Source organism: Aethalodelphis obliquidens, unplaced genomic scaffold (genome assembly GCF_003676395.1).
Source record: "Aethalodelphis obliquidens isolate GAN/ISIS:26980383/991018 unplaced genomic scaffold, ASM367639v1 scaffold20, whole genome shotgun sequence".
In the NCBI taxonomy this organism is placed as follows: Eukaryota; Metazoa; Chordata; class Mammalia; order Artiodactyla; family Delphinidae; genus Aethalodelphis; species Aethalodelphis obliquidens.
The window spans coordinates 7,278,653-7,302,557 of record NW_020837964.1 but is presented as its reverse complement, the minus strand read 5'-3'; the positions used below and the strand labels follow the sequence as shown (position 1 = coordinate 7,302,557).

The 23,905-nt window shown below is 42.0% G+C and overlaps 1 protein-coding gene across 3 annotated transcripts; it reads left to right on the top strand.

Moving 5' to 3' along the window:
- Positions 1–85: 85 nt before the first annotated feature.
- On the top strand, positions 86–22,397 carry ATMIN (ATM interactor). Of its 3 annotated transcripts, none has more exons than XM_027119179.1 (5): positions 86–463; positions 10,680–10,805; positions 11,387–11,586; positions 12,282–12,485; positions 21,702–22,397. In XM_027119179.1, the coding sequence occupies exons 1-5, from the start codon at positions 101–103 to the stop codon at positions 21,724–21,726; spliced, it is 918 nt and encodes a 305-aa protein (XP_026974980.1). In that variant the 5' UTR covers positions 86–100; the 3' UTR covers positions 21,727–22,397. The 3 variants fall into 3 exon arrangements, with proteins under 3 accessions (XP_026974980.1, XP_026974979.1, XP_026974978.1); XM_027119178.1 differs by lacking the exon at positions 21,702–22,397 and adding an exon at positions 13,017–16,048; XM_027119177.1 differs by lacking the exon at positions 21,702–22,397 and having other exon boundaries at positions 103–463; positions 12,282–16,048.
- The last annotated feature ends 1,508 nt before the right edge of the window (positions 22,398–23,905 follow it).

Genomic DNA, 23,905 nt, shown 5'->3' with positions numbered 1-23,905 from the left:
CCCGCCGGATGCTAATGAGCCGAGATGCCCCGCCCCCTTCCGGAAGTCGCTGCGGCGGGAGGCGGGGCGTCCTAGCTGTCCGGGCTGAGGTGCGGGAGCCATGGCGGCCTCTGAGGCGACTGTGGCGGCGGCGGCGGCGGCGGCGGCGGCGGCGGCGGCGGCGGGGCCCACGGCTCTGGCCTTGGGCGCCGCGGCCGTCCCGGCCGCCGGGAGGGGAGCCGCTGCCGCCCCCGGCCCATGGGATCCCCCCGGGCGGCTGAGGGGCAGCCGGCCGCGACCCACGGCAGCGAGGCAGCAGCCTGCGGGTGCGGCGCCGCCGGCCCGGGAGCTCATCCAGCCGTCGGTGAGCGAGCTGTCCCGGGCCGTGCGGACCAACATCCTGTGCACGGTGCGCGGCTGCGGCAAGATCCTGCCCAACAGTCCCGCGCTCAACATGCACCTGGTCAAGAGCCACCGCCTGCAGGTGAGCCCGCCGCGGACGGCGCCTCCCGGGGCCTGACGCGACCGAGCGCCTGAAGCGGGCGCTCGGGGCCGAGGGCGGCCAGAGTCGCGGACGGGAAGGCGCCGAGGTCCGGCCGGCGTCGGCGGGGGCTTCCGAGGCCCTAAAGGGCCAGACCGGGGAGGGGGTCCGGGCGGGGAGAGTGGGACCTAGGAGGCAGGAAGGCGCAGCGGTAGGAAAACCCTGTGTCATGCCACTGCTCGGGCTCGGGCCGGCCGGACCACCGGCCTCGCACTTGGCGTCGCGGGCATATCTCACGTTCGTCTCGTGAGCTCTCACGGCACCTTCGTTCTACTGCAGAGAAACCGATGACGCACCTGCGTAGTGCTGGGCTTTAAACCCGGGCTCGGGTCGAAGCCGGTGCCGTTTGCACCGCACCCACACTGCCTCCTCCTCCGGGCCAGTTGTTAGCAGGGAGCTGCAGCTTTGGCAACATGTTCCACAGTGTTGGTAAACATCACCTTTGCTCAGGGATGAGACCTAAGGGAAATTTCTCCCGTGAATCTTGTTTAAGAGGGGACACGGTATATAATAACAGGACAATAATTTGAACGTCCCTTCCACCTTACGTAAAATGGGGCGACTTTCAGCCTTCAGTGCACATCTGCGGAAAGCTTCTTAAAAATCCAGATGTCCAGCCCCATCCCAGACCTATTAAATCATGATTTCTCAGTCATTACAATGGGAAGTTTACTTGCACCACTTCTTCAAGTCTTTCTAGGCCAACAGGGGCATAATTCCAAAGCACGTTACTGAAAGGAGTTTTGCGAGTATGTAGCTTTCGGTGGTCTGAATTGATTCAGGAGTAAGTTTAAATTACCTCGCCTCTTGCATGTCCCATCTGCCCTTCAGGTAAATCTTCCTCAGAAACGTTTTTAGAATCAGGCTTCTGATAAGAATTTAACAGCAGAAAGTTTGAGGTGATGGTCTCTAGTAGGGCAGATGTGATGCCCACGAAGGGCAGCCCCCTACTAGCACCAGCTGGATACAGAGGCAACAACGTCCTGAAGTGACGATTAGGGAGGCCCGATCGGGAGAGGTACATGGAGGTACGCTGAGGAAGACCTTGCAGGTGGGGCTGCAGTTTCCCTGCAAGTTCTGCGTTTCTTCCACAACACAAGTGAAGTAACTCTGGGAATGGTCTTCGTTCTCCTGTTTTCTCCTCCATCCCGAATTTTAATTAAACACTTCCTTTTCTCAACCATATTTTATCTTGAGTGGATGAACTGTATATTTGCAGGAATTCTTCAGCCTAATCCCTGGGTTCTCTTCAGCTCATGTATAACAGCCATCATCCACCTTCAGTATCCTCCCCTCCCTGGTAGACAACTAAGGCAGACATTACATCTCTGAGCACAGAGGAAGCTGCCAGTCTGACCACGACTCTCTTTGTGTTGGCCTGAACATCACTCTCGCAAGCACTTTTTAACAGTTTACATTGTTCTTTTCTATGGAATTGCTGTCAGGGGCTGTGTATCTCTCCAGACTTTGTGAAGCATCTGTTAAGTGCAAAGATACCATTTACTTGTCAGGACTAGTATACAATGGGTTTGGTAGTATGCAGTAGGTTTATTTCTAATAATGTTTTTAAAATATGTAAAGTTCAGGAATTCTGAAGCTACCAATCCAAAGCATATAATAGGCCTAAGAAGGAGGAATATGTTTGAGGCAACTGTAAATTTTAACAGTCAAACCTTTACTTGGACCTTAGCACGGCAGAGTATCAGCATCCCCCCTTGCTTAGAACCTGTGTGAAGCCATTTTTCCAGTTTTAGTCATTTTTTCAGAGTTCTGTTGTCTGCAGACAGCACAGTACGCTCAAGATTGCTTTCTGAACGGCAAATCTTGAACAACCGAAAAATGGACTCTCCTGAGTTTCCTTCCTGGGTCACTAGAGAGACCTGTTTCAGCAGGAATTAAAGAAACCTCACCCTGAACCATCGTTGTTTCTTCCATGTCAAACAGGCTCACTTTCCTGCCTTGTTCTGTCTTTCTAACCATACAGCCCCTGAACATCTGCTGTCTTGGTGGAAAGGGGGTTCTTTTTTTTTAATGAAGGTAGTCTATGTGACAAAATAGCCATATCTGTATAGTGTTGCCCCAGTGTGGTGAATCTGTCCGCACAATTGGGAGCCAAGTAGTAGGCTCTTGAGTTCAAACATCATGCTTGACCCTTGATGTTCTCAAAGTATTGGGAGGAGGGAGGGGGAAGAAGGAGGCCTAATAAGGACAAGAGCTGACTGAGAGCTCCCTGTGGCTTTGAAGGTGGGCTGCGTTTGGACCAGAGGCTCCACTGGCAGTCCAGTGTGCTCCTACGGGCCCTGAAGCGTGAGTGTATCTGCTTGGCAGATCTGCGTCGTATTCAATGGCAATTTTTCCCTTTGTTCTCTTGGTTACGGCTACTTACATAATTCTAGTTTCTGTCCTAGTTGTTGTGGTTTTTTTCTCCTAGATTATGATAATATATATTTTTTTAATTTATTTTATTTATTTATTTTTGGCTGCTCTGGGTCTTCGTTGCTGCGCACAGGCTTTCTCTAGTTGCGGCAAGCGGGAGCTACTCTTCGTTGCAATGCGCGGGCTTCTCACTGCGGTGGCTTCTCTTATTGCTGAGCATGGGCTCTAGGCGCGCGGGCTTCAGTAGTTGTGGCTCGTGGGCTCAGTAATCGTGGCTCGTGAGCCCTAGAGCACAGGCTCAGTAGTTGTGGCGCACGGCTTAGTTGCTCCACAGCATATGGGATCTTCCTGGACCAGGGCTCGAACCCATGTCCCCTGCATTGGCAGGCGGATTCTTAACCACTGCACCACCAGGGAAGCCCCTATGATAATATTTTATTCCCGTCCCCATTATTTGTTGTAAGTTTCTTATTTATTTCTAGTCTTCAGAAGATACCCTGCCCTCAATCAAATACTCCCTTCTTAATGATTAACAAATCCTTCTGAAGGATGATGAATAAAAGTGGAGATAGAGTTGTAAGGTGTAAGGTACATGATACCTTTTGGTTTTATGTGGGTTCTTAAGATATATGTCTATATTCCATATCCTGTAAGTAAATCTGGAAATATCCTAGTCCAGCCTTGCCTACAAGGGGATCCATGGAGAAATGAAAGCTGGTGATTCAGGGAAAAGAAGAGTAGGAGTAAATGGGCATTTCTTGATTCTTTTATCCCTCACGTTTGAAAATAGTGAAGGGGACAGGGGCCCCCTTAAAGAACCTCTTATCCAGCAACACACATTTTTAAAACATGGCTTAGTAGATTTTGTGTTATGTTCAGTCCAGGGGTTTGCTTTTAATGATTTGCCAGGAATTTTTTTTTTTTTTTTAAGGAAAGACAATGTTCCAAGTTGCTCTATAGATCATAGTGTACAAAGACTTCTAATTTTAAATTTACAATAAGACAACAACAAAGCAAACTACTTTTCTTCTTGGATGTTTTTCTGTGAAGGCAGAGAGATGCTAAAGTAGCTATAATGCCTTTTCTTCTTTTTTTTTTTTTTCCCCAATTTGTGCCAGTTCTTACACTCCTTTCCTTTTATCCTCGCTTCATTGGGGTCCTTCCTCTTGCTTTGCTTTTCTTCTCTTTGTTTACTTTTGTCCATCTTGTTTTTCAGTTATTTCCTCTCATAGGTTCTTTTTCAAATTCTTTTACTTAAAATGTTTTATAAACAGGTACCCAAAAGGTACAGAAAGCATGAAGTATTTTTTGTCATTTTTTTCAGTTATGCACACAAAAGGCACAGTTAAAAAATATGTCTGCTAAGTTTTATTCTAGAATGTATATAGCACTTCAGAACAAAAACATCACTTTCTTACTTCAGTTCATGTCTTATTGTGCCATTACCATTTCTTATTACCCCATTCTCATCTAAGAGCTTATTTTCTAAGGACAAGAATGGGAAGAAGATCAGGAACTGGGGAAGAGAGGTGGTGATGGGGAGGACTGAGGAGTTGGCCCTCAGAAAGCAGGAAAGCAAACAGCGTTGGGTTGTTTCCACACCTGTAATGACAGCAACAAGGAGATGTTGTTGATGTCCAATATGACTGCCTTTAGTGTCTCATCCTGGTGTGTGATACAGTTTTGACTTAGATGGCCACTTAAACATATTCAGTATAATGCCCCAAGTTTTTACTGAACATTTACTCTTTTTAAAACATTACCAAGTGCAACAAAGTTATAAATATATTCCTCCTTTTGAAAAGGTTTGGGGAATTTCAAGTAATTCCATTAGATATAACAGAGAAATGACGGAAAAGAAGCATAGTTTGAAGCTATATAGTACAGGACTTTGGACGTCCCAGTGGCTAGAGGAATTTGGACTTGGGGAGTGTTGGGGTGCCGTTGAAAATGTTTGAGTGAGGTAATGTCATGATCAGAGGTATATTTTAGAAAGGTGAATGTGGCAAAGTGTGAATGAAAAAGAAACTGAAGGTCTAGAAATTAGTTAAGAGGTTAGTGACAAAGTCCAAACAGAGAGTCAGGAATACTTGAACGAATGGTGGTAGCAGTGAGAAAGGAAACACGAGGAGGTGGTAGGAGACATTTTTAAAGCATAACTGCCAAAACTTGGAAGCACCCAAGATGTCCTTCAGCAGGTGAATGGATAAATGAACGATGGCACATCCAGACAGGGGAATATTAGCACTAAAAAGAAATGAGCTATCAAGCCATGAAAAGACATGGAGGACCCTTACATGCATATTACCAAATGAAAGAAGCCAATCTGAAAAGGCTACATACTGTATGATTCCAACTAAATGATATTCTGGAAAAAGCAAAACTACAGAGACAGTAAAAAGATTAGTGGTTACCAGGGCTTAAGGGGAAAAGTGTCATGAATAGGTGGAGCACAGAGGATTTTTAGGAAAGTGAATATACTCTGTATGATATTATAACGATGGATAGCTGTCATTATACATTTGGCAAAACCCATAGAATGTGCGGCACGAATAGAGAACTCTAATAAAATCTATGGACTTGGGTGATAATGACGTGTCAGTGTAGTTTCATCAATTGTAACAAATGTACCACTCTGGTGAGGAATGTTAATAGTGGAACAGGCTGTATTGGGGTTGGGGGGGCGGGGGCGCTACAGTGTATGGGAACTCTCTGTACTTTGTGCTCAATTTTGCTGTGAATCTAATAAAATTTCTCTTAAAAAATAAAGTTTATTAATATTTTAAAAAGTGAAGTGAACAGGTATATTGAGAACATGATAGGGAGTTTGAAAAGGGATAATAAAAGGATTGCTAAGCAAATTGAAGATGTATTAGAAGTAAGCATGGGGACTTCCCTGGTGGTCCAGTGGGTAAGACTCCATGCTCCCAATGCAGGGGGCACGGGGTTCGATCCCACATGCATGCCGCGACTGAGACCCGGTGCAGCCAAAATAAATTAAAAAAAATTTTTAATTGTCCTAGACTTAAAAAAAAAAAAAAGAATTTTAAAGCTTTCTTAATATTCTCTCCGTATTTGATTTTTTCTTGCAGATAACACTAGAAGGAAAATAATATGAGTTTAAAAGTATTTCATTTAAAAAAAGATGAACTGGTAAATGGGATGAGTTTGGTGATTGAGAGACAGTGTTGGTTGTCATTAAAGCTAGCAGAGGCCAGTGTTTCAATAAAAGCGGCATTTCAGTCAGACTTTCACAAGGACAGTATTTTTTTTTTTTTGAGATGAATCCATGGATTTTTCTTTCTTTTTTTAATTGAAGTATGGTTGATTTACAATGTTGTGTTAATTTCTGCTGTACAGCAGAGTGATTCAGTTATATATACTTTATATATATATATATTATTTTCCATTATGGTTTATCACAGGATATTAAATGTAGTTCCCTGTGCTATACAGTAGGAACTTGTTGTCTCTCCATTCTCTATATAATAGTTTGCATCTGCTAACCCCAAACTCCTAATTAGTCCCTCCGCTTGGCAACCACAAGTCTGTTCTCTATGTCTGTGAGTCCATGTCTATTTCATAGATAAATTCATTTGTGTCATATTTTAGATTCTACATATAAGTGATATCATATGGTATTTGTCTTTCTCTTTCTCACTTCATTTAGTATGATAATCTGTAGTTCCATCCATGTTGCTGCAAATGGCCTTATTTTGTTCTTTTTTATGGCTGAGTAGTATTCCACTGTGTGTGTGTACACACACACACACACACCCCACATCTTTATCCATTCATCTGTAAATGGACATTTAGATTGTTTCCATGTCTTGGCTATTGTGAACAGTACTGCTGTGAACATAGGGGTGCGTGTATCTTTTGGAATTATAGTTTTGTCTGGATATATGCCCATGAGTGGGATTGCTGGATCATATGGCAACTCTATTTTTAGCTTTTTGAGGAACCTCCATGCTGTTTTCCACTGTGGCTGCACCAACTTACATTCCCACTAACAGTGTAGGAGGGTTCCCTTTTCTCCACACCCTCTCCAGCATATGTTATTTGTAGACTTTTTGGTGATGGCCATTCTGACTGGTGTGAGGTGGTACCTCGTTGTAGTTTTGATTTGTATTTCTGTAATAATTAGCAATGTTGAGCATATTTTCATGTGCCTGTTGGCCATCTGTCTTCTTTGGAGAAATGTCTGTTTAGTTCTTCTGCCCATTTTTCGACTGGATTGTTTTTGTTGTTGTTGAGTTGAATGAGCTGTTTGTATGTTTTGGAGATTGAGCCCTTGTTTGCAAATATTTTCTCCCATTCCATAGGTTGTCTTTTTGTTTTGTTTATGGTTTCCTTTGCTGTGCAAAAGCTTGTAAGGTTGATTAGGTCCCATTTGTTTATTTTTGCTTTTATTTCTGTTGCCACAAGGACAGTATTTAATGTAAAGTACTAGTTTAGATTAGCTTATTGGCCTTAAGTTGGTTGGCAGAAAGCAAAAGAAGCAACAAAAATCTCCACAGCCGATAACTAATAGCTGTAATAATTAATTGAGTGATTATATGATAAGCACTGTTCTAAGTCTCTTAAATTATTCACTAAATCCTCACAACAACCCTGAGGTAGATCGTACTATCATGCCTACTTCACAAATAAGGAAACCAAGACAGTTAAGTTTTTCAAGGTCACAGGAAAGGAGCAATGTAGAGAATTCCATATTCCAGAACCCATAGGTTTAACCACTGCACCATGGTTCTTAAGCTAGGCTACACCCTGGGATCATCAGGGGAGATTTTTAAACCAAATACCAAACCAAATACCAAACCCACCCCAAACTAATTATATCATTACCTGGGACTGGGACCAGGCACAGGTATTTTTTTTTTAACGCCTCAAGTGATTTTTCACAGGCCGCTAGATTTCAGAGCTGCTGCCCTACACTGGACTGCCTTTCTAAAAGTGCTCTGCCTTTAGTGCGCAGTCTAAAGCATGAAAACAGTACCAAGAGGTGTATAAATTAGTTTCTGCCCTTAAGAAATTTAGTTAAGGAGGCAGGAATTGTAGAAGAAAACGATAGTTTACAAGTTAAGTTAGCTGCTACCTTGGAATTCAGACAAGGAATAGAGCTGGGTGGTGAGCAGAACAAGGGAGTGCTATTTATTGAGAATGTGAGCGGGCTCCATGGCAATCCAGTACTAGATAATCCTGAGAGTTAACTATTCTGTCTGTTTTTGAAATGAGCAAACTGGCTCAGAGATTAAATAACCTGTCTAAAGTCATGTGCCTAATCAGTGGTGGAAATGGCTCACAGGCCTCTCCATGCTGTGCCCTCTTCCCACCGTTGCATTCTGCCTGAACGGAGACAGTCATCTGAGAGTGGCTGTAGAAGGTGGAAATGGAAGTGGGAAGAGTGTTTAGGCTGAGCTGGGGAGTGTATGAAAAGGGAACAGAAAAAGATATGGTCATAATGGTAGATTGGAGGCATAATGAGGAGATGGGATTTTATTTTTTTTATTTATTTATTTATAAATTTTCTTTCTTTCTTTCTTTCTTTTTGGCTGCGTTGGGTCTTTTGTTGCTGCGCGCAGGCTTTCTCTAGCTGCAGCGAGCAGGGGCCACCCTACATTGCGGTGCACGGGCTTCTCATTGCGGTGGCTTCTCTCGTTGTGGAGCACAGGCTTTAGGCACGCAGGCTTCAGTAGTTGTGGCATGCAGGCTCAGTAGTTGTGGCTCGCGGGCTCCAGAGCACAGACTCAGGAGCTGTGGCACACAGGCCTAGTTGCTCTGCGGCACGTGGGATCCTCCCAGACCAGGGCTCGAACCCGCATCCCCTGCATTGGCAGGTGGACTCCTAACCACTGCACCACTAAGGAAGTCCCGGGATTTTATTTTATGTGCCTTTTTTTAAAAAATCGTATTTGGGGGCTTCCCTGGTGGCGCAGTCGTTGAGAGTCTGCCTGCCGATGCAAGGAACACGGGTTCGTGCCCCGGTCCGGGAAGATCCCACATGCCGCGGAGCGGCTGGGCCCGTGAGCCATGGCTGCTGAGCCTGCGCGTCCGGAGGCTGTGCTCCACAATGGGAGAGGCCACAGCAGTGAGAGGCCCTCGTATCACAAAAAAAAAAAAATAGTATTTGGTGATATATACAAATAATTGTTTGGAATGTCAAATTTGTTCTGACATTAGAAGAGGAAGGAAAATTATTTAGGAAACCATTTAAATAATCCAAATGAATATGAATATCTAGACAGTGTAGTGCAATAGGATTATAAAAAGATGGACCAAGGTAGAAGACATGGAGGAATAACTGACTACATTTGATATCACTGAGAGATAAATTACGTTGTTTAAAAATGAAACAAGAATAGTTTCTTTTCCCCTCTACATGAGTGGACACAGACTCAACAAGATCAACATGTTCCTCTTGAGATCCAGTAGGAAAGCAAACGGAGGGAGTCCTAGCCGCACGGTTATTCGTTTCTTCTCTAGATGCACACTGATGGAAGTGGAGGAGGTGGGCGTGTTCCAAAAGTAGTGAATCCTTTCCCATCACAACACCTAAGGACTAAAACGTCTAGGTGCTACAGCGGTAGCTGAGGCCTGAGCACGTGTCCAGTTGTTTCCATCCGTAGTGGGGAGGTCCTTCCCCACCCCAACCCCCAATCCACACACCTTCCTCTGGGGCCAGCTGGGGGTTGCCAGATAAGAATTATACTGGAGGTCGTAGGTTTCTCACTCCTGAGGTATGTGGGCTCATCAAGGGCAACAAGACAGCAGTTTAAGCTAAATTAACTCACCAATTATTTTAAAATTCCCAGCCAAAAAGTCAATCACATACTTAATAAGAAAGGATTACTAGGATGAGTTAATATATATAAAGTGCTTAGAACAATGCCTGCCACGGTAGTAAAAGCTATGTTAGCACTGGCCATTATAATGATTACTGAATTTCAAACGGAGCATGGTGCCTATATTCACGCTACTGTATAAAAGTTGTGTTAACTAGCTTTAGCTACTTTAGGGGGCATTGTGGTGATCAGAGAAAGTCACAGTTCTCTTTATCAGGAAGACTAGATCATAGTCAGGTTTTTTTCAGAGACTCACACTAATTCAGTGGGGTTGGGATAAAAAAGAAAGGAAGACTTAAGGATGATACCAGGTCTTGAGCCTGAGAAACTATAAATATACCACTTAACGATTAGAGAAGCTGGCTTGAAGGGCAGAGATTTTTAAGTCTAGAAGGAGTGCTAAAGGAATGGATAGAAGATTTTTAAACAATATAGTTGGTTTTTGTTTATTTTGTTTTGAAAAATTTTAACAGATTCATTGAGCTATAGTTTACACATGATATAATTTACCCATTTTAAGTTAATAATTCAGTTACTTTTTAGTAGATTTACAGTTGTGCAACCATCACTACAATCCCAACTTTTAGAACATTTTCATCACCCTAAAAAGATCCCTTGTGCACATCTTTACTTATTCCTTGTTATCACTCCCAGCTCGTTCTGTTGGGGTTTTTTTGTTGTTGTTTTTTGTTTTTTGCGGTACGCGGGCCTCTCACTGTTGTGGCCTCTCCCGTTGCGTAGCCTGTGCTCCGGACGCGCAGGCTCAGCGTCCATAGCTCACGGGCCCAGCCACTCGGCGGCATGTGGGATCTTCCCGGACCGGGGCACGAACCCGTGTCCCCTGCATCGACAGGCGGACTCTCAACCACTGCGCCACCAGGGAAGCCCATCTGTTGGTTTTTTGAAGATAATTATTTAAAGTAATTTTTCTTTTGCAGGATGGCATAGTGAATCCAACAATAAGAAAAGATTTGAAAACTGTACCAAAATTCTACTGTTGTCCAATTGAAGGATGCCCTAGAGGCCCTGACAGACCATTTTCTCAATTTTCTCTCGTAAAACAGGTATTTTACTTGTCTTTAAGTATACTTCTCTGAGGATGAAACGCAGATGTCATAAACCTCATGTATTCTAATTACTTACCAATCATAACTAGAGAATTGAGCAGAAAGCTGCTTGTAAGGATAGCCACCCAAGTCTCCCACTTGGGGAAAAAATGAGTAGGGTGTAAGTGAAGGAGACATGGCTTGTTCTGGAGGGGAAGTTGTTCAGAAGTGGATTTGGAAAGAAAAGAAGACCAAGTCAGCAAAGTATGATAAATTGTACTTCCAGATCTCTTGTGTGAATCTGCATGCTTTCAAGGTCAGAGGAGCAAAAGCACAAAGGAAATGTTCTCCCAAGGGATTAAGAAACTGCAGGGAAAAGAATAATTTCAGAAGCAGCTATCTTAAAGAGGAGGGAGGGACCCAGCCAGTGGGGCAAGAGATGATTCTGGACTGGAAGAGTTGCCTGCTTTTACATTCTTTTGATTTGCATTGCTATATTGTATCATGTAAAATCATTGTTAATTTGGGTATGTTGATGGTTTTTGAAATGTTTTGAGCAGTTGCAGTTTTTCATTTTAGTCCTTTTGTGTTCTTCCTAGCACTTTATGAAAATGCATGCTGAAAAGAAGCATAAATGTAGTAAGTGCAGCAATTCGTATGGCACTGAGTGGGACTTGAAAAGACATGCAGAGGATTGTGGTAAGACCTTCCAGTGCACATGTGGCTGTCCCTATGCCAGCAGGACTGCATTACAGTCCCACATCTACCGAACTGGCCATGAGATCCCTGCAGAACACAGGTAAAGGAGAAAAAATGGTGGCCCAAAAGCCAATAGCTGTGGGAAGATTTTCAAATGAAACTTCCTGTAGAGCCATTAGTGTGGGGAGAAAGGAGGAATGGCGGAGAAAAGATGTGACATGAAGAAGGGAACTTTTGGAAATGGCAGCAGTACTAGCAAATGATCCACATCTACTTGACCCAACTGTTCTTCCTTATTCTTTCACCAGCTCCTTTTGAGAATCACTTAATTATTCCCAACTGAAAATCTATTGGGTTTTCAATTCTTCAAAAACTTCCAGCGTTTTCTGTTAGAGGGATACTAGATTATTGAAGAGTTTTTTATCGTGAAACTGTGCTTCATTTGAAAGGTCATATTTATAATTGAACTAAGAGCTTCCTACTTTAGAAATGATAATAGTTGCATTATATAATGTTAGCTTCCTGATGCTTACGGATCTAAGTTGAGTTCTGGTACTTAGCACTTTACTCAAAAAAAGGTGTGCTTCCCTGTTTGCATGTTTCTGAACTTCTACCTACCATATATTGATAATAGGCCGAGTTACAAAAGAAGGGATTTCTCTTCGCTTGGTTGAATCTGACCTCTGCTGTAGATGTGGGAAATAGAATTTGTAAGTGAAGATACAGTGCCAGGGTTGATGAAGAAAACTGCAGTTTAAAATTGTTTTTCTCTTTTTACTCTGTCATTGTTTTCAGGGATCCACCTAGTAAGAAAAGGAAAATGGAAAACTGCCTGCACAACCAGAAGTTGTCCAGTAAGACTGTTGAATCACTGAGCAACCAAGCAACCCCAAGACCAGATGCTCAAGAACTAGAAGCTTCAGAAATAAAGCTAGTGGCTTCGTTTGAAGATTCTTGCAGCTCTAATGCCAGAAAGCAGACTCTTCCAACACCTCCAAGGTATCCTCAGAAGTTGCTTTTACCAAAGCCCAAAGTGGCTTTGGTTAAACTCCCCGTTATGCAGCTTTCTCCTGTGCCTGTATTTGTGCCTACAGCCGACTCCTCAGCCCAGCCTGTGGTGTTGGGTGTCGATCATCAGGGCTCTACCCACGGTGCTGTGCACTTACTGCCCTTGTCTGTCGGAACCCTGATCCTCGGCCTAGATTCGGAGTCTTGCTCTCTCAAGGAGAGCCTCCCTCTTTCAAAAATTGTAAATCCTGTTGCTGTTGAGCCAGTTAGCACAGGTGTTCAAGTGAACTTGGGTAAAAGTCCATCTAACCCTTTACAAGAACTAGGGAACACATGTCAGAAGAACAGCATTTCTTCAATCAATGTACAGACAGAACTGTCTTATACCATACCACACTTTTTACCGTCTGCAGAGTGGGCTAGCCCTGATTCCTCTGTGTCATCTTGTTCTCAAACTGATTTGACATTTGGTTCTCAAGTTTCCCTTCCCATTAGTGTTCATACTCAAACTTTTTTGCCCAGTTCTAAGGTAACTTCATCTATAGCGGCTCAGACTGATGTGTTTATAGATGCCAGTTTCCAGTCAGGTGGGATCTCCAGAGAAACTCAGACCAGTGGAATGCAAAGTCCAACCAATGATCGAGTACAGATGGACCAAGCTGTAATGTGTGGAGACATTTTTGAGAGTGTCCATTCGTCATATGGTGTTTCTACAGACAGTATTATAAGCAGCAGCTTAGTAGCAGAGACTGTGACTCATGGTTTGTTACCTCAGAACCACCCTAAAACTTTAAATCAAGATATTGAGAAATCTGCACCAATTATAAACTTCAGTGCACAGAATAATAGTATACTTTCTTCACAGAATATGACAGATAATCAGACCCAAACCATAGATTTATTAAGTGATATAGAAAACATCTTGTCAAGTAATCTGCCTGGTCAGACACTGGACAATCGTAGTCTTTTGTCTGACACAAATACTGGACCTGACACCCAGCTTCCATCTGGCCCAACCCAGAATCCTGCAATTGATTTTGATATTGAAGAGTTCTTTTCGGCCTCAAATATCCAGACTCAAACTGAAGAGAGTGAGCTTAGCACCATGACCACGGAGCCAGTCTTGGAATCCCTGGACATAGAGACCCAAACTGACTTCTTACTTGCAGATGCCTGTGCCCAGTCCTACAGTTGTAGGGGAAATTCTAACTTCTTAGCCCTTGAAATGTTTGACACGCAGACACAGACGGACTTGAACTTCTTTTTAGACAGTAGCCCTCATCTGCCTCTGGGAAGTATTCTGAAACACTCCAGCTTTTCCATGAGTACTGATTCATCTGACACAGAGACCCAAACTGAAGGAATCTCCACTGCTAAAAACCTACCTGCTCTAGAAAGCAAAGTTCAGTTGAACAGTGCAGAAACACAGACCATGAATTCTGGCTTTGAAACTTTGGGGAGCTTATTCTTCACCAGCAATGAAACTCAAACAGCAATGGATGACTTTCTTCTGGCCGATTTGGCCTGGAACACGATGGAATCTCAGTTCAGCTCTGTTGAAACCCAGACATGTGCAGAACTACACCCAGTCTCCAACTTCTGAAAGTGGAATCCACATGGGGGATGGCATTTACAGTTGGTTCCCTTCTGGATTTAGAAGATGGAGAACGGGGACAACAGTGTTAACTCTATTGAATGTACTTGATGATACAGTTACTTCGATTATCTGAGGTTCTTTGCCCTTTGTACTGTAAACATGAAATTTGTGTAAAAATGTGTGAGTATATTATAAAGTATAAGATGTTGATCTAACAAGAATTGTTTTTGTGTTGCCTACATTTGCCCTTTCAGTGTAGTCTTCCCTTCTTAAAAAAAAAAAATGTATTTCACATCTTTAAAACCCATCTAGCCATTCACCTGAAGCCAAGCTCAGCAGGACTAGGGTACAAACTTTTCAAACCTTCAAAACACTTTAGTCAAAGTATGACTTACTTAAATTGCACCTAAAATACTTTTGCCAGTGCTTGTTAGAAATTCCTGTGTCCCAATAATGTCTAAAGAAGTCTGATGCTGTACCATCAGATTTAAACACCAACAGCTTCATCTGCTTTGACATCTTACTCTCCCCTGATTTGAAGACACAAAGGAAACTACACTTGTCTTTAGCCTTTGAGACAATTTTCATATAGTCAATGCCATCCCTCCTCTACGTGAACTCTTACTGATACCGACGTTAAGTGTATAGTACTTTCCTCACAAGACGTGTTGCTGTAAAATTATTGCTTAAAGAAGTAGCGGCAAGCACTTAGTGTAAATAGTGATCCTTTCAGTCTAAGTGACAGTAAGTCACCCCAACTATGGAAACGCTGGGCTGTGAAATCATGCCTGTTAGCCCAGACTGGAGTGTGTCCTACCAGCATCTCTCCTACTCTCTACAGAAGGCCAGGACGATGCTCCAGAGCTGCTCCTCAAAGCTCACCCACCAGCTGAGCCTGAGTTTTTCTCTCTAAATGTTTAAAGAAAAATAACATAAGGAGAAAAGGACATTCCCCCCTAAATTTCAATAGTTTGCATAAGCTTGATAGGGCAAGAGTGCAATCAGCAGCTATTCTAAAGTGAATCTTGTTTTCATCCACCTCTCATTTTTTCCTTAAATGAGGAAACACATTGGTCTAGCAAGGATAGTATTTGTGCCTTGAGGATAGTAATTATAGAATAGATCCATCTAAAGTATGGTGTTCTGCATTTTGTTGCTTTGTTTGTTTAGAGAGGGTAATACCAAACAGTCTTCAAAGAAAATGAGGTGAAGACCAAGTGCTTCAATAATCAAGAACATCTGTGTTTTGAGATGGGTGTGTGGTTAAGTATGCTTTTGGAGTTTTCTGTGTTTAGGAGATTCTGAGTTCTTGATTGTTGGCCAACTTTCAGGCAAGTAACAATCAGTGCAGTCTGTAAATCTTTCTGAGTTTACCCAGAAAAATGCTCTGTTCTTTCTGTGGCACATGCTTATGCTGCTGAAGGCTAAATCCTCAAAATAAAACCTAAGGAGGGGACTAAGAATTCATTAAAGTAACTCAGTGGTGTTGCTACTAATTCCTATCCTGTAGAAGAATTATTGGTAGTGGATAAATAACATATCCTGAGTAGATGAACTCAGTCTGATAGATAAAAGTTTGCTTTGGTCACAGTTGCCTATGAATATGGGTTTCAAAACAAACATAAAGCCTTAACTTAGAATTTCATTATGTTTTAGAATCATCACTGCCTTAATGTTCAAACATCTATTTAAGTTCTCCTAATAAGGAGAAATGCATGTTTGTTTATGGCTTTTTGTAAATATATATGCAGCGATCTATGGCTTTAAAAAAATTCTGTGTTTCTGTGACAGTGTTTGTTAATCCAGCCAATAGAGTTATTTGCAGAAAAATGGAGCATGTAATAGTTCTTCATGTACAAGTAAGAACTGTTTCCCCCAAAAACCTTAGTTACCTGAATTGTTCTAAGATTATTTGTAAAATCTGAAACTCAGTGATTAAAGAGAAGTGAGAATTCTACCTTTTGTGTGAATTCTTCAGCATACTCATAATGTGACTTCGTTGCCTTAACTTTTCACAAACTCATCATCGTCTGAAAGTCACACGATGAAATGACTGTGCCTAGTTATTTCCATTACTGTCTTACCTTTGTTCATGAAAATATGCTAACAATTTTCCTAGTAGAAAATGAAAAGACATTCCATTACCAAAACTTCTGGTTTTTTTGGGCCACGCCATGCAGCTTGTGGGATCTTACTTCCCTGACCAGGGATTGAACCTGGGCCCTCAGCAGTGAGAGCAGAGAGTCCTAACCACTGGACTGCCAGGGAATTCCCAAAGCTGCTGTTTTGATGTAAAGTTTTTATTTTGATAAAAACTGCCCTATGATTTAAGTTTTGGGAACATTTTTTCAAAGGAAATTTGAAAAAATAATTTCAAAGGAAATTACTCTGATTCATTTTTCATCCAAATGTCACCATTTCATAATGGGGTGTCTTTTATCTTTGTAAGTAATATGGTTCTGGCTTAAGAACAAAATTAAGAGGGTAGGACTATGACTAGTTCTTTGCTCATACTCAGTCACTAATTGCAGGAAAGCCCAATCAGTGTGTTTGATTCCCTTTAGATAAAGGGAAATAAAAGTAGAAAATTTTTATAGACTTACCTGAAAGATGCAGAGTAAGGTTTGCAGCTACTTTTTTTTTTTTTTTTTTTTGGCTGCGTTGGGTCTTCGTTGTTGCTAGTAGGCTTTCTCTAGTTGCGGAGAGCGGGGGCTTCTCATTGCGGTGGCTTCTCTTGTTGCGGAGCACGGGCTCTGGGTACGTGGGCTTCAGTAGTTGTGGTTTGCGGGCTCTAGAGCGCAGGCTCAATAGTTGTGGCGCACGGGCTTAGCTGCTCCATGGCACATGGGATCTTCCCAGATCAGGGCTCGAACCCGTGTCCCTTGCATTGGCAGGCGGATTCTTAACCACTGCGCCACCAGGGAATTCCCAGTTTGCAGCTACTTTTGATTGGAAGAAAATGTATCAGTGTCAGGGTAGTTGTGAAGTTGAGTTGTTTAATGACAGGATGATATTTTCATGTAATCCTTTATAGTCTCAATTTTAGAATGCTTATCTTATTCCCAGTCCAAACTTATTATCTAATTAATATTGACTCTGAAGAGTACTTTCTATCGTGTATACTTAAAGAAATGCTTCTCAGACTTGTTTTCGGAAGGCTCTTTAATAAAGAGTAGGAGGAACATGTAACTTTGGGGCATTTAGGAATGAAGCCTTTGAAGTCTCAAGTATTATGCAGTTTTATTTTCCTTATATCTCAATATATGTGTGTGTTCTCACCTGAAGTGTGTTAAAGTGCCACAGATTAGATTCGACACTAGGAGAGGACACGTCAGTCTGTTGGCTTAAATGGCATGAATTTAATCTAGTTTTTTCAGCAAGATGTCAGCTAGTCTAATGTTCTTATAGTCAAGAAGATAGTCGACTAAATACCATTATTTTGCAATGCTTAAATCCAAAGCATTCTCTCAATTGTGTGAAATGTATTTATTAACAGACACACTGATACACTAGTTTACATATCGAGAGAAGCAGGCTAAAGAGCAAATGGAAAGGCCTCTCAGGTTGTTGGTGTCCTCAAATTAACACATTTGGGCACTGTAATTTAAAAGTATGCATGTTTGAAAGGAGCAAGTGTCAAAGTACGTGAATGAATAAGAGCATTGTCTATAATATTGAAACTGAAAGAGGGCTAGTATTCATTCAGTTCTTTCAACTTCAGAAAAAATCTAAATTTATATATTGCCTTACTAATAACTAACAAAATAAAACACATTTGTAACTTTGTTCTAAATCCACAAAATCAAGAATAGTGAAGGTTGTCATGGGAGAAACTCGTGGTCAAGGCCCTTCCATTAACTTTTGGTTCTTTACCATCAAGCAAGTTAATATTACAGGTCATAAAGGCTACAAAAAAGAAACAACAAAACTAAATAATATTCTTTTTTAGTTTATCAGTGAAATAGTCAAATATTTCAGAAAATAAAAAATTGTTTAAAAAAATATATCTCCACATGGTGACTTTGTTATTCTCAAAAATATATGTTACCTATGTGAACAAAGACTTTTTTTTTTTTTTTTTTGGCCTAAAGGAGTGAGCTGATTAGCATATTATGTGTCAATAAGACCTTGTTCCAAGTTTGGCATCTTCTTATTGCTTTTGCTTGCAGCTTTTTACTCTTTGCTTTCTGGTAATCTAGTGCTTTTTCCATGTCCTAGGTGAAATATTTGGTTTTATGATTGCATCTCAAACATTGTTGCTGCTTAGGACTGAATTTGAAACTGATCCCTTTCCTACTTTATCTTCCTTTTCCTGTGCTGTAACGAGAAATTTAGTGACTTCAGAAATCGTAGCTCGCGCTGCAGTAAAAATTTGGCAGGAGTCAATGCATCTGAATTAACTTAATCACAAAAGGGTATCTAACCTTAAAATGCTCTTCAAAGACTTTTCCCTATTTAAAAAGTGAGCCTTCAAAAACTAAGATTTTTATAGTATGCTTTTTGAGAAACCATCCAAACTTTGGCAAACTATGCTTTAGGAACTGTTTATATTATCTTAGTTCAGTTCGTGGTAATAGTTTTTGTTTAGCTATATTTGAGAGTCTAGTACTTGTTAATGAATTGTAAGCTGGTATCAGTTTTTTTTTCTTTTTCTTTTGGTAAGATGTGGTGTATTTTAAAACCATTTAAATCCCATTTCTCTAATGAGATGTGTGTCTAAGGAGTAAGCCTTCAGATTTCAAGTTCTCTCATTAGCTGCCATAATGGTATGTCCCTGACAGCCCATTTTCCTGGAATTACATTAGAAAAGTCAGTCATGAGGATTTGGGTGAATAGCCATGAAACTAAACCTTCACAGAGTCATGAACAGTATCAGGACCAGTGGTTTTTATCTCAAATTAGTTAGATTTCTACTTTTCTTCACATACAGAGCTTAAAGCGAATGAAATTGCTGAGAGTCCTTTCACATTTACAGACTTAGTGAATAGTCCTAACCCTCCTGTGGTGTTGGAAATAAGACTAGTTTTATGCTATGTTTTCAAGTTAGCAGTCTTCAAGTTTTAGTAAGCGAGAAATTGTTTCATTTTAAAAGATACAAAGGGAAGAAAGGCTTGTAGTTTGAGCTAAATGGGAGAAGAAAGCCATTTTCATATGTGTGTGTGTGTATATATATATATGTGTATATATATATATACACACACACACACACACACACACACACACGAAGTATAGATTTTCCAGCGTTACTGAGGAGGGTCATACGTAGTGTTGGCTGCCTCTCAATATTCACAGTGATTTAGCACAAGCAGTGAAGTTGAGGAGAGTACTGGTTAGAAAAGTGGAGAATTCTGAATGATGCCATTAAATGTAAATAAAGCAACTTAACATCTTAGAATTTTCTTGAAAACCTTGCCAAAACAATAATGTACATTCTCCTAAAAGAAGGATAAGAGAATGCCAACAGCTCTTCCTGGCGCTGGCTAAATGAGCCCTACTGTTACTCTGAGAGAGACTGTCTCAGAGAAAAGCAGGCCCGGAGTCGCTTCCTTCAGGAGGGAAACCGGGCAGGTGCCCCCAGAAGGCCCTGAAGGACTAGGACAAAACTGAGAGCACCTGTGCTTTCCAGGATGAAGCAGGCAGGACATCTCCCACATTTCCTTTGCCTCTGTGCCAGGGCTGCTTCTTGCTCTGTAAGTAAAGTTGTCAGGGAAGCAGCAAACAGAGGCATTCTAGATAACTAATTCTAGTATTCTAGATAACTAATTCTAGGATTCTAGATAACTAATTCCCTAAAGCACTGGTCCTCACCTGGGCCGGTTTTACCCTTGTGGCACTTGGCAGTGTCTGAAGGCATTCTTGATTGTCACAACTGGGAGGGGACTATTGGCATCTAGTGGGTAGAGGGACAGAGATGCTGCTCAATATCCCTCTGTGCACAAAACAGCCCCACCACAAAGAATTATCCAGCTCCTGAATGCCAACAGTGAAGGTTGAAAAGTCCTGCCCGAGGCATAGGGCCAGTTGGTGGAGTGGAATTGTAAGCACTGCTATGGATGCAATATCAGCTGAGCATTGGAACATTAAAGAAGTATGTGTGTTCACAAAAATAAACTCATAATGGATTAGAGACCTAAATGTAAGACCAGACACTATAAAACTCGTAGAGGAAAACATAGGAAGAACACTCTTTGACATAGATCACAGCAAGATCTTTTTTGATCCACCTCTTAGAGTAATGGAAATAAAAACAAAAATAAACAAATGGGACCTAATGAAACTTAAAAGCTTTTGCAAAGCAAAGGAAACCATAAACAAGATGAAAAGACAACCCTCAGAATGGGAGAAAATATTTGCAAATGAATCGAAGGACAAAGGATTAATGTCCAAAATATATAAACAGCTTGCAGCTCAATATTAAAAAAACAAACAACCCAATCCAAAAATGGGCAGAAGACCTAAATAGACATTTCTCCAAAGAGGACCTACAGATGGCCAAGAAGCACATGAAAAGCTGCTCAGCATCACTAATTTTAGAGAAATGCAAATCAAAACTACAATGAGGTATCACCTCACATCAGTTAGAATGGGCATCATCAGAAAATCTACAAACAACAAATGCTGGAGACGGTGTGGAGAAAAGGGAACCCTCTTGCACTGTTGGTGGGAATGTAAATTGATACAGCCACTATGGAGAACAGTATGGAGGTTCCTCAAAAAACTAAAAATAGAATTACCATATGACCCAGCAATCCCACTACTGGGCATATACCCAGAGAAAACCATAATTCAAAAAGACACCATGCACCTCAATGTTCATTGCAGCACTATTTACAATAGGCAAGTCGTGGAAGCAACCTAAATGCCCATCGACAGATGAATGGATAAAGAAAATGTGGTACATATATACAATGGAATATTACTCAGCCATAAAAAGGAATGAAATTGGGTCATTTGTAGAGACGTGGATGGATCTAGAGACTGTCATACAGAGTGAAGTAAGTCAGAAAGAGAAAAACAAATATCGTATATTAACGCATATATGTGGAACCTAGAAAAATGGTACAGATGAACCGGTTTGCAGGGCAGAAATAGAGACACAGATGTAGAGAACAAACGTATGGACACCAAGGGGGGAAAGCGGCAGAGGGTGGTGGTGGGATGAATTAGGAGATTGGGATTGACATATATACACTAATAAAATATATATATAATAGATAACTAATAAGTATAAAATAGATAACTAATAACCTGCTATATAAAAAATAAATAAAATTCAAAAAAAAGTATGTGTGTTCAGAACATACAATACCCAGAATGACGCTGATGTAAACACTTTAAGTGATTATGACATGTCAGCGTAGATTCATCATTTGTAACAAATGTCCACACTCTGGGGATGCTGATTCTGGGGGAGGCTGTGCATCTGTTGCGGGGGAGAGGGGGCATATGGGTAATCTCTGTACCTTCCTCTCAATTTTGCTATGAACTTTAAACTGCTCTAAAAAATTGTCTTAAAAAAAAAAGTACATGTGTTGTTTATAAAGAATGTGTTAGTAAAGTTGAATTCTCATAGTCTTATGTAAAATAATTTTTTTTCTTAATCTCTTTAGGATTTTTACTATAAACAACTTTTGAAATGTACAAATTGAAATTCATTTAGATTTTTTTTAAATTTCACACTACAAAAGCCAGCATCCAGAGGAAGTCTGATCGCAAATCTGCAACAAAAAGAACTGTTCACATTTTGAGTGTCTGGTAATATTTACAGTCAAGTTAACTGCACTAAAATGACAGAATTAGGAGGGACCCTAGGTATTAATCCCCTCATTTTATAGGGCAGAGTCAACAATGTCCAGGGGGAAAGCTGGGCTATTAAAAAAAAAAAAAATCCTAGTTCTCAGCTCTTAGGAAAAAGGTTGATGGAGCTAGTTTTACTTGTTATCTGGAGTTATCCTAAGACTGTGTTCAGGAAGATATACAATAGTTTTGATCTGGGAGATTAAACTGGAAAAGTAAATTTTTTGCTACAACACTTCAAGGTGACACAAAATCAGTATGAGAGGCATGGTATAAATCTGCAGAGCAATGGTGTTCAGACTGGTGCAGTGGAAATTCAAGCAAAACAGGATGAGGAAAAGGGCCAGGGAATGAAGATGGCCCATGGATTAACAGGAGTCCCAAGCAAGGACCCTGAGTCCACAAGTTAGGAAGCTGAGTTCTGAGGACTTTTTTTTTTTTGCGGTACGTGGGCCTCTCACTGCTGTGGCCTCTCCCGTTGCAGAGCACAGGCTCCGGACACGCAGGCTCAGTGGCCATGGCTCATGGGCCCAGCCGCTCCGCGGCATGTGGGATCTCCCCGGACCGGGGCACGAACCCGCGTCCCCTGCATCAGCAGGCGGACTCTCAACCACTGCTCCACCAGGGAAGCCGTCTGAGGACTTTTAAAGAGTGAAGACCCATCGAACTCCAAATGACAACTGGCCATGCCCGCAGGATTTCTAGGTGATTTTGAACAGCTATTCATTAAAGGGAAATGATCCAGCTATTTGTATTTGATCTGATCACCACATTCAGGAAGACCACAGATCAGACCTCTATTTGATTTGTTTTACATACATTACCTCCTCGTCTTTACCACATCCTATGTCAAATTGTTCCCATCTTACAGGAAGGAATGACATTCTGAAGCCTTCCTTCCTGCCTTATATGATACTTTCCACCCAGTGCTCCAGCTGTTCCCTCACCTTGGAGATAAGTTGGCACCTTCAGACGCCCAAGGTGCACACCAGCCCTGACTAAACACAAGCTCTCTGTTGATTGGATTCTCCTTGGGTCACAGGAGAAAATGATCCCTGACCCTCATGAATTTGCTCAGGATAAAAAGAGATAATACCCAGAAGAGGCTTTGAACTCTTAGAACAGTGCCTTGCCAATTCAAGTGGAATTATTGTATCATGTGACCGGCTAGTGGAGCTCGGGTCAGAGTTTAGCCTGGGCATCAAGCGCACAGCACTGAATCTCTCCTGGCTCCAGTGCCCCAGTTAGCCTGGCAGACAGTTGGAGAGTGTTGCCCCTGGTACCAGGGACCACCCTCATCTGCCCTCAGTCACAGCCACAGGAGCCCGTTTCTTCCCCATCTGACTTTTCCGTAGCCCCTAAACTGCAGCACTAAGGCTGCACTGGACCCAAGCCCAGACACCCAAAAAGTCCCAGATGCGGGACTCCAACTGTGCAGCTCGGCCTGCTTGGCCAGCTGGGGGAGCCCGCAGGGAGACGGGCTGGGGCTCCCGTGCTTCGAGAGAGGTTGAAAGCAAATTTGATTCTGGGTTCAAGTCATAGCATGGTCCTGGAAGTACAGGTAAATTTCACAATAGGGGGCAAAGTCCAGAATAAAAAGAACATAGCTAAAAATTAGGGAAAGTCTCCCTGAGTAGCCAAAGCCCTACATACTTGTCCAAATGTCTCCGGGTCTTATTCTTAGTCTTCCCCTTGGCCTTGTCCCTCGTCTCTCTGTCAGATCTATACTCTTTCCGAGGTTTCCAGCCCCTATGGCCCTGCCCTTACCCAGGAGCATCCCCACACCTCAGCCTGGCCTCACCCAGTAGTTGACCTCAGGCCCTGCAGGAGCCCTCTGTCGGGTGCTGCCACAGTTCCACTCGGTGATTTTTTTAATTTCAAAAAAGAATAAGGGTTTGGAAAGCTTTACTAATGAGACAGCCAAACATAACAGAATGAGGGGTGAAACACAGAGCCCTCCATGCTTGGTTTGGGGAGGACTAGAGGAACCAAAACCTAACTGAGATCATCACCTGGA